Below are 20,258 nucleotides of genomic sequence, written 5' to 3' on the forward strand. Positions count from 1 at the left end.
ATTTACAAAGAAGAAATAATGAATATTAAACTAATGAAAATAACTTCAACTTAAAATGTAAGGATTGTTAACTTCAATTTTAAATTAAATCATTTGTGTCTTGGGAGCTGACTAGGTAGGGAGATCTTGTAGTTACTTCCATCATTGGCCCCTGTTGGAGACAGCAATCTAGCAGCACCCGCAGCTAATGTTCAGCGTGCTTCAAAGTGACTCACGTGATTTTAGTCCATATTCATTTGGAGATATTTAAATTACGACAACACACACTGGAGCGTCTGTCAAAGAGGAGGCAGCTTTGTTTGCAGCATGCAAAATTTACACTTGCAGTGACTCCCTTGGTGGCCCTTTCCTGTGAAGATGGTGATTCTGCCTCATGAGCACACATGAGCACGTATACTGTGCACCTGCATCGCTGATGGAGCTGGCAGCTCTGTCCCACTTTCACAGACTTGGTGACTCTGAGTTTGCAGAGCATATTGGGAAGTGTGAGTTGTCAAACTTAGTTTTCTATACATTAAAGATTTATATATTAAAGACCTGTACATCTTTATATAAAAGATGCTTTGGGCATGTGGAGTTTGTTGTGTTCTATAAATGGGTTTTAGAACCAATGCTTCTCTTGCTAAAAATGGTGCTAATCATGAGACTTTTGGCAGGACAATGTAAATAGGCTTCTTTATTCCTAGTAACATTTCTTACTGAGCTCTTCCCAGCAGGTTATTCTTATAGTCGTATGACATAGAAAACTCTAAAACTCAAGTGTAGATGGTCTCCAGAATGTACATAGAATGTTTTTATGCAATATTTTCATCTTTTTTTCTCCTGTGTCTCAAATCCTTTCTCCTTATTTTTCTTCCTTATTGCCTTCAGTTTACAATTAGTGATTGTTAAACCTTTTGCTGATTTCTATATTATGTTGCTCTTTTCTCCATAAGGTGAATGGGCACATACACTCATGTACCAACAAACAGAATCAATACTTCTGACTTCTCTTACAGCTACAAAATATTTGGCATACCATTGGCCTTTCATGTAGAACAAGAAAATGTTTGGTATTCTGAAACACAATTACCCTCTTTCTAGTCAGCCAGTAGCAAGAATTTATTACTTCTGACAATTGACTATTAAGATGTGACTGTATTTTAGGGTTTGTGTTGTGTTGCTGACTTTTGTATTTAACAGAATGATTCATCTCAACTTCCCTCATAGACAAACCCCAAAATTACAATAGCTCGGTACGATGAAGCTGATTTATACTGCCCATGTGGATCAGGAGGCCTTCACAGCTATGTTCATGTAGCATATGTTCTCCAAGCTTTACAAAGTAGCCAACAAAACAGTTCCTATCATTGTTTTCACTCTGATGTGAGGAGTTTCACTTTTGTTCACAGTCAAGTGGAGAGATTGCTCATGTAATTTCCATCTGACTTTTTGCAGGAGGTTGGCAACAGAGTGGGGTACATGCGTTGCGCAGCAATGTTGCTTAGTTACAAAATAATTCCCATAATAGCCAATTTATTTCCATATGATCTTATCCTTCTTTGTGTTGCCAGTAAGAGTAATAGTGAGGAAATTTAAATTATTATATAGAAGTAAAAACAAAATACAGTATTGTTCATTTAAGGTTAAATTGCAAAAGAAAATTTTTAGTTTTATGTGTATATATACTCCAATTATTCATTTGCAGTAATTTAATTGGTATTATTTTAGATCCTGGATTAATATTCATCATTCCAGGAAACAAGTTGGGAGTATAGCAAAAGGACTGTTATAATTGTATGAAGAGGAGTGGGCTGAAATTAGCAAGATATGATGGATGAGATGAAATTGGAGGGAAAGAGTTGGAGGCAGAAAATGGAAACAAACAAGAAAAATCTTTAGCCTTCAGTTCAGACACTAAGTAGATCTGGAGGAAAACAGGAGGTGTGATGGAGGATGTGGCTGCACATTGCACAGGTCACAGGCACTTTGACCAGATAACCTTCAAACAGTTAACCCCGTGAATCAGGGTGAACCCTCTGAATCAGGAATGGCCTCAGAAGTGCCACTTATGCAACAGCTGGTGCTTCCTACTGGAGTTTGGAAGTAGCTTCTTTACAGTGGCAGAGGACATGTAAATGATGCTCAGAAATGAGAAATTGCAGTCATGTCAGTTGTGATGTGGGATTGGAGACTACTGGCTCTGCAGACACTGCAAGCTCTATAATGCCAGCTGGGTGTGGCCTTCGAGCCATAAGACATGATCTGTGCCAGTTTCTAACATTAAACAAATTTTTGTTTATAGATTATAATAAGCATTGTTTGGTGTTACATTAACTTGAATGCAATATGAAGTGTATTGTCAGCCATAGTGAAGTACAATATTACCTGCAAATTTTGGCTTGCAATGACATATCAACTTCAAGAAGAAGAATAAAATTATTTGGTTACAAAGAATTAAAATTGGAAGTATTAAAAGCATGAATGTAAGGTAAAAAAGGTAGGCACAGATATTTGTTATTAGCTAAATACTTTGTAAAACCAATATCTTCAATAATATTTACAACAAAATTCTTTGACACTTGTCTCTTACATATACTGAACTCAAAAGTATATTCAATGATCTGCATGAAATGACAAAGAACACATCCAGATTCCAAGTACAAGAGGAGGAAGAGGTGTTCACTTCATGTTTTTATATTATTTCTACAGAAACGTGCAGTTTATCCAAAAGAATATTTAGTCTTGTTTTACTGTTGTTTGTTAAGTGCCTTGTGTAGTGAACAGAATCCACAATAGAATAAAATACCACACTCTACTGGGAGATCAGGAATAAAGAACAAGGACCCACCCCCATTCATTTAATTTACAATGTGGGTATGACTAAGGCAAAGAATTAAAAGAAGTAAGCTAAATTTAAAACTCAACCTTGTTAAGTGGTGTTGGTGCATGCCTTCAATCATAGAGGCAGGTAGATCTCTGCATTCAAGGCCAGAGTGGTCTACAGAGAGTTCCAGGACATCCAGGGTTATACAAAGAAACTCTGTCTTGAAAACAAAACTAGATAGATAGATAGATAGATAGATAGATAGATAGATAGATAGATAGATAGATAGATAGATAGGTAGGTAGGTAGGTAGGTAGATAGATAGATAGATAGATTGATAGATACATAGATGTATAGATAGATACATAAACAGATAGCTACACAGATAGGATAGATACTTCATGTCACCTTCACTACTGGAAAACATAAATGACTCATATTTTGATGTGGAAAAGGCTTTCTGCTCAGTATCTAGCCAAGGAGTCCTTACTAAGAGCTCATACATGTTTAACAAACAGAGCACCTGGCTTGTGCCACCTTGAAAATCTCACGTGTTAACTATTCTGAGGTACAACAGAAGTATCTAGCTTGTCAGCACACACCAGAAAAAAAAATAAAACAAAACAAAAAAAAATGTGAACCTTCCAGTAGATGTTGCTTGATTTTCAGAACAAAGATTCACATTCATCAAGAGAAAGTAGATTGTGAACATTCCTTCTTATACCAGGAAGTCTACCTGCTCCACTTGTTACCTTGAGTGAATTCTGTGTAGAGTCAGTGATGTAGGAACTCTGACATGTGTGTCTACTTTGACAAGTTAATCATGCTAAGTTGGCCTCTGCATAAGTGGTCCTGAGAGGTCCTAAAGTCCTTATTATTGTGTAATTCATCATTGAAGATTGCAGAATTTGAGTTACCACATGCATCACTGTAACTTAAACACAGCAGAAAAAGGACTAGCAACAGCTCAAAGGTTACAGTTGGGACAGCATCTATAGCCATATGTCCTTCACACACTAGTGTTTTTGTTCATCTTATGAAGGATTAAAATTATCAACATTGAATGTTCATGTAAATAAATCTCTGTCACAAACAACTCCATATTTGTCTAAGGCTGAGGATCTGGCTTGCTTCCCTGTATGTGGACCTATCTGCATAGCCCACGAAGCACGCTGGGGTTGACTACCCAGAGGCTATTTTAAGCTGTGGGCTGGCTTTCAGAAGATTGTTCAAGGTTCCTGAATAAGCTGCATTGAGAGGAACAAAAAAAAAAAAAAAAAAAAAAAGAGCAGAAAGAAGGAGAGGAGGACCTCCCCTATCAGTGGACTTGGAGAGAGGCATGCATGCAGAAAGGGGGGGAGGGTGGGACCGGGAGGGGAGGAGTGAGGAGCTTATGGGGGGATACAAAAAGAATAAAGTGTAATTAATAAAAGTTAAATAAAAAATTTAAAGAAAATTGAAATATGATTGATTCTATGTAGGAGACACAGTGCTCAGATATACATGACATTACAAATAGTATTTTTAGTTATATAAAGTCATAAAATCTATAATATAATGTCATTATATCTTGTTTCTAATAAAATATTAATAAAATACACATTAAAGCCATGCAAAGATTAATTATCCACAAAGTTATCAACACAGGTGTTAATATTTAAAAATAAGACTTTCAAGTTGTCACTTCCAGGTTCTGTTCACTCAGAGTTAAGTCTTCTGAGAACCAGTCTCTCTCGTGTCTCAAGGAAACCTGTCCAGGAGCCACTCCACACATGCACATATAAAATTACACAATATGTACAATTAATTCTACTGTAAACATTATTATTTGAAGACTCTGGAGGGAGCAAAAGCAAAAATCTGTGATTACTAATTTATCAACTAAGTTCAAAATTTCAGATAAGATTTGGCAAAGCCCATGCACACCATATACTTCTCATAAAGTTAGGTCACACTCACATGCACCTTTTCAGAATATTAGTGGTTAGTCTTCATTACATTCTTAAGTTTCCTTAGAGTTGGATTTGTAACAGTGGAAGTGAAAAATTACAGTGCTCACAAGGAATGGTATGTGGGTGAATCTGTTGAGGAGTGACCTGTATTATCAAGTGCTGTGGACATTTTGGTTTATGATGTGTAAAGATGTTTTTGTTATAATCCCAAGTTGGGAATTTTAGTTTGTTCACATGAGACAGTTAATTGTCTCATGCGGAGCATGGGCTTTGCCAGCTGGAATTAGTAGAATTCTGGAGATTTTGAGGGATATAAATATGATAACCCAGAGATAAAAAGCATGGCCACTTGGAGGAGTCGGAGGAGGACTGCTTGCTGCTGGTTCATCCTGCTTCTGTTGGTGGTTCCCTGGACTTCTGGATTTCCTGACAATGGATATTGGTATTGAACCCAAAATAATTCTATGACCCTACCCAGCAGGAAGAAATAAAGAGGGCTATGTCCCCTTTCCCTTACAACCTTCTTTTTCCCCTACCTGAGGTTGAAGGGTTGGAAGGCAGGTATAAGCTTTAGAGAACCCTCAAATAAAGTAGCGTTTGAAAAATTAGCACTTTACAATCAAGCACTGACTGTTGACACTATTGCTCTGATTGGAAGAGAGAATACTGGCCAACTTCTTGAGGTGCTCATTACCAGACTACACCATGAGGAAAACATAAAGTTAAAGCCACACTCGCATCCCCTTTGCCAAGAAGAGTGATCCCTTGACCACTCTCCTTAACAGACTTCCCTTCTCCTTTACTGTTCTATACTGCAAACCTCAAGCAATTAATTGCAGGTACAGAAATTGTATTTATCAAATGTTTTGATCATAATGGTCCATCACACTTTACTTGTAATCAATACTTATGAATTTCACATTAAAATGTCTTTGTACAGCAATTCTGTATTTCTCCTACTTGTTAGTTTGAATTCCTTTTGTATCGGTTTTGGAGACAGTATAAACATTAAATTATGGGCTGTTTGTTGGTTTTTAGACAGGTCTCACTCACTGTATGGAAGATTGACTCACAATCCAGATTGGCCGTGATTGTCTGCTGCTGCCTCTGCTGTCAAAACTGCTGAGAAGAGGCAAGAATTGAGAACTCTTTCATTTCTACCTTTATATTCACTCTTAACTCTCTCCAACAGGTTCTTAGCTCAGGACTTGATCTTAAGAATGTCAACACTGACTTCCACACCTAAAATTTAACAACTACTCTTACTTTATCCTAAAACCTTTTGTTGCTATTCAATGAAGATGAATAATAGTCCATTATTGAATTAAATTTGTTTTTATCAAATGTATACATATATACAGTTATGAAAGGAAAACAGTGTTAAAAATCATGTAAAATCTTTAAAAATCTGATTATAAAGTAAAATAAGAGATCATCACTAAGAAGCCTTAATCTGGAAGTATAATCTTTATACACACAAATTATTACAGGAGTTAGAGACACAACTAACTGGCAGAATATATACTTACAAGGAAAAAGGCCTATATTCAGTTCCCAGTATCTTATATGCACACACAAACAAACAAACAAACAAAAACCACCTCACATAAAAATGATATGATGAAATTACAACTTAAAATGTTGAAAAATTCTTTCATTTGAAAAAAGGTATGTATATACTGTCATATATACATTATCTACATTTCTCTCTTTGTGTGTATGTATCTCTGCAAGTATTCCTTAATATACTCTGTTTTATTTTAATACACAGATGTAGACAGTATACTCCTTTCCAAGGGCCATACATATTGTGTTTGTCAGGGTTGAATGGAGCAGCAGAACTTACAGAATGAATATCTATTTAAAGGGAAGTAACTAAGTTGTCTTACACATTATGGTTCAGGTAGTCCAAAAATGATCACCTCACACTGGAAAGGCTGAGAACATAGTAGTTGTTCATGAAGCGGCATGCCTCAGTAACACCAGTCTGGCATTGAAGACCTCGAGCATTACTGGGGAACTGCTGGTCTTCAGTCTACATAGGGGGTTCTAACTATAAGTTAAGCACAGGGAAGAACAAGCTGCCAGCCAGAGTGAAGATAAGCAGAAAGCTGCCTTCCCATTTAAATAATCTTGTAAGAAAGTCCAGTGAGTTGTCTTTTAGTGTATTACAGATCCAAAAACCTTGACACTCAAAATTAAGCATCACATATATGTTCTCCAGAATGGCTTACTTCAGTGTAGTATGTGAGTGAATTATCTTCAACATTTCAATGAAATGTTGGCAAACACTGCATTAATGACTTCCTGGACATTGTAAACCAAACGTACTGAACAGATATTTACAGAACATTTCACGCAAACACAAATGAATACATCTTCTTCTCAGCAACTCTTAGAACTCTCTCTGAAGTTGACAAGATAGTCAGATTCAAAAGAATACAGGGAAATTCAAATAAACCCCGCATCTATCTGATCAACATGAATTAAAGCTGGATATCAGAAACAACAGAGAGGTTACAAACTCATGGAAACTGAACAACTTGCTACCGAATTAAAAATTGAGAAGATAATTTTTTTTAAAAAAATCAAAGATTTTCTAGAAGTGAATGAAAATGAAGGCAACTTAATCAACTTTAGGAGACCCAATGAAGTCAGTTCTAACAGAAAATTTCATATCACTAGATCATACATACACACTCACACACACACACACACACACATACACACACACACACACACACACACACACACACAGAGTAAATTAACAACATACCTGAAAGCTAAAGAACAAAAAATAAAACTCAAAAGGATTAGATAACAAGAAATAGTCAAACCCATGTCTGAAATCGATAAAATAGAAACAAAAACAAACAAACAGAAAAATCAAACAATACAAAGTATCAATGAACCAGAGTTGGTTCTTTGAGAAAACCAGTAAGGTTGAGAAAACTGTATCCACATTAACTAAAATGCAGAGACAATATCCAGTCTAACAGAACTAGAGAGGAAAGGGAGACACAACAGCAGGCATCAAGGAAAACAAGAAACTCATGAACTAATACTTTAAAAGGCTGTACTCCAACAAACTTGAAAAATCTAAAAGTATGGATAATTTCCTCTGTACAGACCACTTTCCAAAGTGAAATCAAGATCAGATAAGGAATTTATATAAATCCATGAGCCTTAGTCAAATAGAAGCAGAAAAAAAATAAATAAAAAGAAAGAAAAGAAACCCAGAGCCAGATGGTTTTAAAACAGAATTCTACCAAGTTTTCAAAGAAGAGTTATGAAAGTATTCCTCAAAATATTCCACAAAATAGAAACAAAAGAAACACTGTACATCTCTTATCATGAAGCCAGAGTTTCCTTGATACCCACATCACATAAAGACCAAACCAAAAAGAAAATTACAGACCAATTTTCTTTGTGAACAAATATGAAAAAATGCCCAGTCATATAACATGGAAACCAAATCCATGAACTTTTGATAAGGATGATCCTGAATAAAGTGGGCTTTATCCCAGAGATGAAGGTTGGTTCAATGTATGTAAATCAATGAATGTAATCCACCTTAAAAACAAAGCACTACAACCACATGATCAATCTCATTGATGAAGAAAATTTCTTAGACAAAATTTAATACCATGTCATGTTAAAGGTCCCAGAGAGATACAAAGGACATACATCAACAACCCAAATGGAGAAAATTTAAAACAATTCCACTAAAATTAGGAAGAAGACAAAGTAGTCCAGTCTTTCCATACTTATTCAGTAACGTATTTAAAGTTATAGCTAAAGAAAGAAGACAACTGAAGGAGATCAAGGGGATAAATATTGAAAAGAAGAAAGTCAAAGTAATCACTATTTGCAGATGATACAATAGTATATCATAAGTGACCCTAAAAATTCCAAGGAACTCCTATACATAGTAAACACTTTCAGCAAAGTAGCTGGATACAAAACAAACTTAGAAAAAAACACTAGAAAAAAACCTTCCTAAATATAGATGATAAATAGACTAGAAAAACTAAATATAGATGATAAATAAAACACTAGAAAAAAACCTTCCTAAATATAGATGATAAATAGACTGAGAAAGAAATCAGGAAAAAAATCTTTTATAATTTTCTCAAAAATATAATATAACATGAGGTAACACTAGCCAAACAAGAGACAGACTTGCATAATAAAAACTAAGACATTAAAAAATAAATTGAAGAAGATATCAGAAGATGGAAACGTCTGCCATACTCATGGATTCATAGGATTAATATAGTAAAATGACCATCCCACAGATTGCCTACAGATTTAAAGCAGTCCCCATCCAAATTCCAACACAATTATTCATAGATCATGAAAGAACAACTTTCAGTTTCTTATTCTCACATATATACATACAACACACACACACACACACAATAGGATAGTTAACACAATCCTATAAAATAAAAGAACTGCTGGGGGTATCACCAGCCCTGACTTCAAATTGTACTACAGAGCTATAGAAATAAAAGCAGTATGGTATTGGTACAAAAGAGAAATGTCAATCAATGGAATCAAAATGGGGACCTGGACATAAATCCACACACCTATGAATACTTGTGGTTTTTTTGCTTGCTTGCTTGCTTTTTCAATGAAGTAGCACAGGAATACACACTGAAGAAAAGCATCTTCCACAAATGGTGCTGGAAAAACTGAACAGCTGCACATAGGAGAATCCAAATGGATGTTTTCTTTAGCAAAATTCAACTTTAAACGGATCAAAGACCTCAACATAAAACCAGATAAACTTAACCTGATAGAAGAGAAAGTGAGGAATAGCTTTGTACTCATAGGCACAGGAAGGACTTTCTGAAAAGAAACTAAGACCAACAATTAATAAACAGGACCTCATGAAATTGAAAAGCTTCTGCCATGGCAAAGGGCACTATCATTCTGGCAAAGTATCAGCCTACAGAATGGAGTTTCACTGGGGAAACAGTGTGTTCCTACAGGCAGTCTGCATACCCAGCAGTAGATGGCCAATAGCAGAAAAACTCAGTAGCAGCTTTAGAGCCACCTCATCTCAGAACATTTTGTCAGGGCTTTTCCTTTTTTAACTATATTAAATCATTTTTTTAAAATTTTTTCTCTCTTTTACCCTATAGGTCCTTAGTGTTTATATTAGGACTTTCTGTTTAGAATTTCTGTGGGATTCCTGAATGTGTAAATGAGTGAGTCTCTACATCTATACCTGTTTCTTATGTCTTTTCATGGGCATTTTCTTCTATTTTGTGTGGTTTTCTTCCTATTCTGATGTGTTAGTTTTGTTATATTACATTACATTATATTATATTTTATATTATATTATTATCCCTTAGAAGTGTGTTTGTTTTGAAGTGATAAGCAGAAAGGGGTGGATGTGGATGTGGATGTGAGGGGAGAAGAGGAGAAACTGGAAGGAACGGAGGGGAAAACTATAATCAGGATGTTATGTACGTAAAACAAAACAAAACTATTTTCAAAAAGGAAAAACAGGAAAGAATTCTGACTTACACTGATTGCTCTGCAGTGTTCATGAGTGAACACTTTTTGGAAAACTCTAAGAGATGCAATAAAATCATCAAAGTTGTGGTTAAGAGCAGTGAGTAGAAACTGTCCATAACCATGGGCTTCACTGCTGCTCTGTGACCTTCTGTTCTCTGGGAGAATAGAAGTCACTTATGAGCTCTGAGCACATACATTCCATAAATGAGAAGAGTAATAAAGGTAAATCACTGCAGTCAATGAATTCATAGTTTTGAAAAGTGAAAATGTAGCAAGAATAATCATTAGTAAAAGCATAACATATGGTGTAATCATTTTGATCGTCATCTTGACCGAATCTTGAATTAACTGGGAATAATTCTCAGCAAGGGACTGTCTGCATCCGGTTGGCCTGTGGGTGTCTCAATGATCACTTCTTGATCACCCTTGATGGAAGTGGGAATTGCCACCCACTGTTGGTGGCACCACCACCTAGGCAGATGATCCTGGGCTTGTAAGATGGGAAAACCAAGCTAAGCCCTACACATACACACACACACACACACACACACACACACACACACACATTAATTCACTGCTCTGCTCCTGAATGTGTATTTGATGTGTAACTGCTTTAAGTTCTTGCTCACTGATCTCTGAAATGATGGACTGTAAGCTGAATTTGTGAGCCAAGTAAACCATTTACTCTTAAATTGTTTTTCTCAGGATACCTTTGCATAGAAGAGGAAAAAACTCTAAAGCTTATGGTGTGCATTAAACAAATGCCAAACAATTTGATCATAAGGGAGAGCAAATTTTAAAATAAATGAACCCTGGCATTAACTCCGAAGAAGCAAAACTGATGTGACCTGAGGTAGAGAAAACCATGTACAGAACTGTAGTAATCTATGGCTATAATTCTTAATTATCACCATGTAATTCAAGATAATACTGTAAAGGCTGTAACCACATAGTTACAATATCATACTCTAAAGAGGGAGAATTACTGAGATAGTAGAGAGGAAAACAACACAAGTCTCAACATGTATTTTAGGGTCCAGTGTTTATGTCTCAAAATCACTGTACCCAATGTCCTGTTGCTTTATTTAGTTCACATCAGAACACACCAACCTTTCTGAATGTGATGTCTTCGTGTTTTTGGTTTTCCATCAGTATCTTTCATTTTCAACTCATATGCAAACCAGGGAATATTTCTGTACTCAGTAGAATGTTTAAAGTTATCAGGAGTAGATACCATCTGTGAAAACAAATAAAAACATGGATGGATCTTGTTTCTTGTTGTGATAAAATATCTTGGCAAACAAAACACAACATAAGAAATGGCTTGCAGTGGTGGTGTACACCCTTAATCCGAGCACTCTGGAGGCAGAAGCAGGGAGAGAGCTCTGTGAGTTCAATGCCAGCGCAGTATACAGGGTGAATTCCAGGACAGCCAAATCTTTACAAAGAAAAATGCTGTCTCAAAAAACCAAACCAAACAAGAAAAAGAAAGAGAGAGAGAGAGAGAGAGAGAGAGAGAGAGAGAGAAGGAAGGAAGAAAGAAAGAAAGGAAGGAAGGAAGGAAGGAAGGAAGGAAGGAAGGAAGGGAGAGAGAGAGAAAGAAAGAAAGAAAGAAAGAAAGAAAGAAAGAAAGAAAGAAAGAAAGAAAGAAAGAAAGAAAGAAAGAAAGAAAGAGAGAAAGAAAGAAGAAAGAAAACAGAAACACAGGTTTGCCTTGCAACTCGAGGTTACAGTCCACCATTTGAGGGAAGTCAGGGCAGCAGCAACTTGTAGCAACTTGTAGCACATAATATAACTTATATTATTTCCAGAGTCAAGGACAAACAGCATGGAATTAATGTACAAATGCTATGCTGGGCTAACTTTCTCCACTAGTGTTATAGCTCAGAATCCTCTTCCTAAAGAATAGCACAACCTATGGTGAGTGTATCTTCCTACTCCAACTAACCAATAACCACCAACAAACACACCCACAGGCCAAACCAACCTAGAAAATCTCCACGAAAATTTCCTTTCCAGGTGATTCTAGATTGTGTAAATTTGATAATAAAAACTAACCACAACCAGTGATACTAAATGTTTCAGGGTTTCAAAGAGCTTTCTTGTGTGTGTTGCAATACTGTGATTTGATTCTTAAAAACTTGTAAGTAACCTTAAAACTCCATTGTTTATTCCACTGTTAAACAACCTTATAGGAACAGGTAGTGGTACCAGGGGTTAATTCTCTAAAGGCAGTGGAAAGAAGAGGTCCTATCCTTTAATAATAGATACAAGATATTTTGTCAGAAAGCCTGAGGAAGGTTCAGTGTAAAAAAAGGGAAGGACAAAAAGTTACCTTACAGAACACTTAATGTGCCACAGAGAGGAAAGGCAACAGTAATATAAGAAAGGACCTTGGAGTAAGACCATGATAAATGCATGTCTTTTTAGTACAATTGGAGCAGGTATCTGTGGGAAAACAATAGAGTGATGATCAGAAAGGGGCTTCCTGGAAACCAGGAGTGATGGCTAGTGTAGACTGTGTCATGAACACATTGGTGAGGTGTTGACAACACTGTGATAGCTTCTTTTATTCACTGACCATGCAAGTCAGGTCATCTAGGACCAAGAGTCAAGAAAAAGGCCCTCATCATTGCTCTCATTGTATCTGCATGCCTTTCACCCTGGAACATGGTATCCACACGTTTCTCAGGAAGGTGGGAATGGGGAAGTGAAGAAAGGGAACAGGCAGTGTTTCTAAATGAATGTCCCCATAGGTTCTTTTACACACTTTCAGTTAGATCTCATTGACTTCCCACCTATTCAAAGGTGCATACAAGGAATGTAGCCAGGGGGAAGAGTGAGGAAGAGGCTGGAATAAAACTCCCATCCTGGTAAGACGAAAACAAACAAAACAGCCACCAACAATAATAAAAACACATATTGCTGGATCATTAAGAATGTATGCCAAAGTGAAGAAATACTGTGCTTTGCAAAAACTGTTACATTTAGTGTGTGTGTGTGTGTGTGTGTGTGTGTGTGTACGGACATGTGTGGTGTGCCACAGTACACATGTGAAATCATAGTACTTCGGAGGGACATGATTATTTTCTCCCACGAGGTGGGTCACAGGAATCAGATTCAAGGTGTCAGGCTCACTGGCGTGCACCTTCTTTACCTACTGAGCCATCTCACCTGCCTCAATATACATCCTATTAACGACTTTGAGAATATTATGCTTTATCTAATTAACAGTAAATTTGGAAGGCCTGTATATTCATCTTCAGGTAAACCTGAGTCATTTACTTTTGTTTCATTATTATTATTAACCTAATTCAATTTACATCTCAGCCATAGGGCCCTCTCTCCTTTCCTTCCAATCCCTCCTTCCCACATCCCCCTCTCAGAATAGGGGAGCCCCCGGTGCACACAGTCCAGCTCATCTATTCACATGAGGACTGAGTTCATCTTCCTCCCATGTGGCCTGGTAGGAAAGTCTCATCAGAGGCAAGTGATACATAGTCCATGTCAGAGACTGCTCCCACTCCCCTAACTAGTGGCCCCACATGAAGCCTAAGATGCTAATCTGCTGCTTATGTGTTGAGGACCTGGGTCTAGTCCTTCTAACAAGGACCCAAGGAAGGACGTTTTCAATAGGTTCCTGAAAACTTACCTATTACTTTTAATCTGCCATTGTTTTATGCACTTTATAGATCTTTGTCACCATTTAATATCAAGAGCAAAGATCAGCTATGCTCTTTTACTGTGGAAAGCTCATAAATATCTTTATTATTTCTATTTTAACTTTTTATTATTATCATATATTACAATTCAATTTGTATCCTGGCTGTAGCCCCCTCCCTCGTCTCCTCCCCAGCCCTCTTCTCCCCTATGCCGGTCCCCTAATCCAGTGATAGGGGAGGTCCTCCTCCCCTTCCATCTGACCCTACCCTAGCCTATCAGGTCTTATCAGGATTGGCTGCAATGTCCTCCTCTGTGGCCTGGTAAGGCTGCACACACCCCCAGAGGGAGGTGATCAGAGAGCCTGTCACTGAGTTCATGCCAGAGATAGCCCCTGCTCCCCTTACTAGAGACCCCAAGGAATTTATGGGCTATATCTGAGCCAGGTATTAGGTCCTCTCCATGCATCATCCTTGGTTGGGGTATCATTCTCTTCATGCCCCCACAAATGATTTTCGATCAGTAAGAGAAATTACCACATGGAAATTTTAAAAGATTTAGTTTCAACATTTCCTTAGACTCACTATCTAGCTAAGGGTGGCCTTGAAATTCTGATCCCTCCGCTCGTGCTTCAGAGTGCTGAGGTGAAAGGCATGAACCACCACACCTTACTGAGAGACCAGATTTAAATTACACATGGGACAGAAAACTCAATACAGTGTGTGGGGGTGGGGGGAGGTCATCAAGTAGAGCAGAAAAATAACAGGTTTTTATCCCAAACTCTATCAGAAACTTATTTTCACATGAAGGTAGCACTCTGAAGTGGAAGTGGGGGTGTCAGAATTTCAGGGCCACCCTTAGCTTTGTAATGAGTCAAGGAAAGGTTAAACCTCTCAATCTTTTTTAAATTTCCATATGATAATCTCTGATTTACTGACTGAAAGCCTTTTGTCCCCAGCAGTAGGAGACAGTGCAGTTATGGCTTGCTGTTAGTGGCATGTGCTTTGAAAATTTTCCACAAAGAACAAACTGTGTTTATTCCTTCAGTGACAAATCTTTCAATTATCAATTCTGAGACAATTTATTTTCATGATCCGCATAACAAAAATCACTATTTTTTCTAGAAATACAAAAACCGGGGCATTTCAGCTCATAGACTTTCTCCTAAGATCGACAAGCACACACTTTATGATTCATAACATCAAAGCATAGTAGGAAAACATGGTTTTAAATAAAGATGTTTCTATTCTCACTTAAATCCAAACCAACTGTGACAAAAAAAATTGCGTAGATCACTACTTTTTAATTAAATCCATGATGGTCAATTATAAAAAAAATGCTAAATTTATGATAGATTGAATTTATAGCCTCCGAGGGCCTGTGACCTCCCATGCGGCAGCGGCTTGAATTTAACATTCAAGAAACCATCATTAAACACAGTGAGAATTTATTTCAGTGGAAGACGAGGAGACAAGAGGTCTGAGAAAGGGCAATAGGGAGTGAAAAGTGTCCGAATTCAATACAGACACATGTAATAGTACCAAGGAATAACAGAAAGAGACAAAGGAAATTAAGTTAAGAAATGTTAAATTCCATTTGAAACATAAAATGGTACACTTTTTCTTCTATTTTATCCTATTCATTAGAAAAATGAGTTTTCCCAGCAATCTTACTTTTACTATAGTTATTCCATTCCATTACCCAAAAGAATAAGAAAACAAAAAACATGCCTGTCAGATATTAGAAATCTAGTCTCTACCATGAATGATATTAAGTTATCACACACACATACAAATATGTATACATATATATGTATACATACACACATGTGTGTATGTATATATACATATTTACAAAAAGTATGCCTGTCAGATATTAGAAATCTAGTCTCTACCATAAATGATATTAGGTTATCACACACACGTGTGTGTATACATACATATATATGTATACATATAAATGTATATATATGGTCAGATAAAGGAGGTCTAGTTCAATAGAGCATTCCTAATGTATATAATATATAATATACAATATATATTATATATAATATATTATAATATATTATATATAATATTGTATATTATATAATATAATATGTATGTTATATAATATATAACATATTGTATATTATATATGTGTATAATATATAATATACATATCATAAATACATACTTAATTCTCCAATTTTTCCTCCCTCACATGTTGTTTCTCATCATTTAAAATCATTTTTGCTTTCCTGGCTTTTCTAAGACAGAAATGCCCCTGTGTTATACTGAGATGATTCTATAGAAAGGTCATCAAACAGTCCAGGATTTAATAACTAAACCAGGCCTTTCAAAAGTTACTGAGGCTAGGGAAGGTGGCTTTTCTGCTGTATGTAAGGAGAGAGAGCGAATGGATGGGAGCCAGCCATACACTGATTGGTCCTTGAGCTCTCAAAGAAAAGTCATCAAAAACCTGACCATATATAATACATACCTTAATTGCACCATCACAAAATCTAGTGTATATTATCCAGACTACCGTGTACCAGACTCGTGTACATGATGACCTTAGAAAATAATTATGACTATTTGGCCAAGGGATTTTATAGACTGATGATAAATTAAATAAATCAGATAGAAATGCATTTTAACAAAGTCAGAGATAACTCAGTGTTTGGTGTGAAGGCTGTAGCAAACTTTCATTCAGTAATGTTTGACATTTCTAGTTACTTTTAAAATGAAAATATATTATGTAGAGACCTGAGAAGCTGAGTACCCATGTGGGGAAGATAAGTATTATTGAAACAATATCGTCCTCAAGGGACTTTTGTAATACCATAAGCTAATCTACTCTCAGCCCAATGTTATCAATTCTTATATACAAGATTTGAATGAAAACTAAGAAAATTGTCACATTTTTTCTGATGAGGTGGCAAAGGAACAAACTCACTAAAACAGCAATAAGAAATTCACAATACTGTCAACCCACTGCAGTCATTGGGTTAGCTATATGGAGGATGTTAAATTGGAGTGGATATTGAAGTTGGACAAATTAAATTAAATCGTTCTCATTAAAGTAAATCAATTGAATCACATTAAATCACTTTAGTGCATGGGTGACAAAGACAGAAGCTCTGAGGAGTGGTTGTGAAGGCCTACCTACAGGGCATGTACTGGTGTCTCATCTAGAAGGAAGGAGTTGGTCTGAAATTCTCCCTTCCAAGCACTCCATCAGATCCTGGGAACAGTTTCACATGACTATAGATATTCTGGACCATGAAATAGAGTCTACTAACTAATGTATTCTACTATACAGCTTACCAACTAGTGCAGTCAACTAATACAGTCTACCAACTAACATTCTACTAATACAGTCTACCAAATATGCAGTCTACAAACCAGCTCATCGTTAGAGTACACCCTGTGTAACTAGGCTCTACAATACAGGGAAGGAAATACAGGGAAGGAAAAGAGAAAAAAGCAATTCAGGCTTCAAGTTCCCCAATATTTTTCATCCTCTAAGGGAATTCTGAAGTTTGAACAAAGCATAAAATTTCCCTATTACCCTTTCCTGAAACTTCCTACCCTATCTTGTGGCAGATCTTTGGACTCCTTGTTCTTCAGGACACTTCAGATATGTCTGTGCCTTTCATCTGTAATCATCTCTTTCCAGTCAAATGCAAACACCCATACTGGCATTACCAAGGTACATTTACATTGGTCAGAATACATTTCCTTGTGGTTTCTTTTTTCTTTTATTAGTTACACTTTATTCACTTTATATCCGCCATAAACCCCTCCCTCCTCCTCTCCTAATCCCACCTTCCCTCCCCCTTCTTCACACATGCCCCTCCCCAAGTCCACTGATAAGGGAGGTCTTCTTTTCCTTCCTTCTGATCTTAGTCCATCAGATCTCATCAGGAGTGGCTGCACTGTCATCTTCTGTGGCCTGGTAAGGCTGCTCCCCCCTCAGGGGGAGATGATAAGCAGGCCAATCAGTTCATGTGAGAGGCAGTTCCTCTTCCCATTACTATGGAACCCACTTGGACACTGAACTGCCATGGGCTACATCTGTGCAGGGGTTCTAGGTTATCTCCATGCATGATACTTGGTTAGAGTATGAGTCTCTGGAAAGACCTTTGTGTTCAAATTTTCTGGTTCTGTTGCTCTCTTTGTGGAGTTCCTGTCCTCTCCAGATCTTACTATTTCCCACTTCTTTCATAAGATTCCATGCATTCTGCCCAAAGTTTGGCCATAAGTCTCAGCATCTGCTTTGACAGTCTGCAGGGCAGAGTCTTTCAGAGGCCCTCTGTGGCAGGCTTCTAACTTGTTTCCTGTTTTCTTCTTCTTCTGTTGTCCATCCTCTTTGCCTTTCAGGATGGGGATTGAGCATTTTAGTCAGAGTCCTTCATCTTGATTAGTTTCTTTAGATTTACAGATATTTGTAGGTTTATCCAAAATTATATATCTATATGATACCATGTGTGTCTTTCTGTTTCTGGCACAGCTCACTCAGGATGATCCTTTCAAGTTCCTACCATTTATCAGCAAATTTCATGATTTCCTTGTTTTTCATTGCTTAGTAATATTCCATTGTGTAGATGTACCACAATTTCTGCATCCATTCTTCAGTTGAAGGGCATCTGGGTTGATTCCAGCTTCTGGCTATTACAAATAAAGCTGCTACAAACATGATTGAGCAGATGTCCTTATTGTGTACTTGAGCCTCTTTTGGATATATGCCTAGGAGTGGTATGGCTGGATCTTGTGGGTTAAATATTGCACCTGCAAGATGCCGTAAGGATGTTTTCTTAAGCTATCTCCCCGATGCTCTAAAACTAACAGACGGATGTTCTCACGATCAATCACCCATGATTTTGGGTCCTAGGTAACTCTTCAACTAAATAGCTTTAGGTCTCCAGTAAATGACCTTTGCTCACTACTTGGCTTTGGCTTAAGTAAATAGCTTTGTCTCCACTAGATAGCTTTGGCTCACTGTTTGACTTTGGCTTCAGTAGATAGCTTTGGCTCCCAGCAGATATTAGCCCTCTGTTAGATAAAGGGTTGGTAAAGATTCTTTCCCAATTGCTAAAACTATCCTCTACAATAAAAGATCTTCTGGATGTATCTCCATCCCTGATCTTAAGCTGTACTATAGAGCAACAGTAATAAAAACTGCATGGTACTGTTATAGAAACAGAATGGTGGATCAATTTAACCTAACAGAAGACCCTGAGATAAACCCACACATTTATGGACACCTCATCTTTGACAAAGATGCCAAAACCATACAATGGAAAAAAGATAGTATCTTCAACAAATGGTGATGGTCTAACTGGATTTCTACATGTAGAAAAATGCAAATTGATCAATACTTATCACCCTGCATGAAACTAAAGTCCAATTGGATCAAAGACCTCAACATAAAACCAGACACATTAAATCGGTGAGAAGAAAAAGTAGGGAAGAGCCTAGAACTCATTGATACAGGAGACAACTTCCTGAACAGAACACCAACAGCACAGGCTCTAAGAGCAACAATCAATAATGGAACCTCATGAAACTGAAAAGCTTCTGTAAAGCAAAGGACACTGTCATCAAAACAAAATGAATGCCTACAGATTGGGAAAGAATCTTCTTTGTGGTTTTAAATGCCCTGGTGGCTGCTTGAGTTGCTAACTTTTTACTGTGAGCTACAAAAACTCAGAAAAGAACATAACCTGTAACTATACCACCAAACTCATCTCATCTCTGGCTATGGTTCACTAAATACCAGCCACACTGGATAGCCTTAAGCCTCATAAACACATCTCAAACAAAACAAGCTATTACATGGTGCACGGCATTGTGTGGGGATCTGTTTCCAGAACTGTGCATGGCTGTCTCCCTATACTTCAAGCATAAACTAGGAATAGTTTCTCCACAGAAAACCTCCTGTCACAATCTTATTGTTATTTATTTATTCATTTTATATTGCTATTTTAGCTTCCTCACTCATTTTTCCCACAGTGCCACCCTACCTACCTCTTCTTCCCCTAAGTTGACTAAAAGAGGGAGTCCTCCTTGCCTTCCATCTGGCCCTAGCTTATCAAGTCTCATCAGGACTGCCTGGATCCTCTTCCTCTGTGGTTTGGCAAAGCTGCACCACCAGGGGGAAGTGATCCGAGAGGAGGCAACAGAGTTCATGTCTGTCACAGTCTTAGGAGAATGTCTCCCTGCCCTCAGTCACCACTCAGCATCTTATGCACTCTGTATCAACCATTTATCACAATGTTTGTTTGCTTGGGTTAAACTTTTCCCCACAAACCTGGTCCTTAGGAAGGA

General features: G+C 37.2%; 1 protein-coding gene across 4 annotated transcripts in view; it reads right to left on the bottom strand.

Moving 5' to 3' along the window:
• The window catches only part of Lrriq3 (leucine rich repeats and IQ motif containing 3), a 93,431-nt gene that overhangs the window by 16,667 nt on the left and 56,506 nt on the right, over positions 1-20,258 (bottom strand). For all 4 annotated transcript variants that reach the window (XM_060392443.1, XM_060392440.1, XM_060392441.1 and 1 more), the window contains one exon: positions 11,398-11,524. In XM_060392443.1, the coding sequence (XP_060248426.1) occupies positions 11,398-11,524 (127 nt within the window). The remainder of the gene's footprint in view (positions 1-11,397; positions 11,525-20,258) is intronic.

This window comes from Meriones unguiculatus, chromosome 10 (assembly GCF_030254825.1).
Source record: "Meriones unguiculatus strain TT.TT164.6M chromosome 10, Bangor_MerUng_6.1, whole genome shotgun sequence".
In the NCBI taxonomy this organism is placed as follows: domain Eukaryota; kingdom Metazoa; phylum Chordata; class Mammalia; order Rodentia; family Muridae; genus Meriones; species Meriones unguiculatus.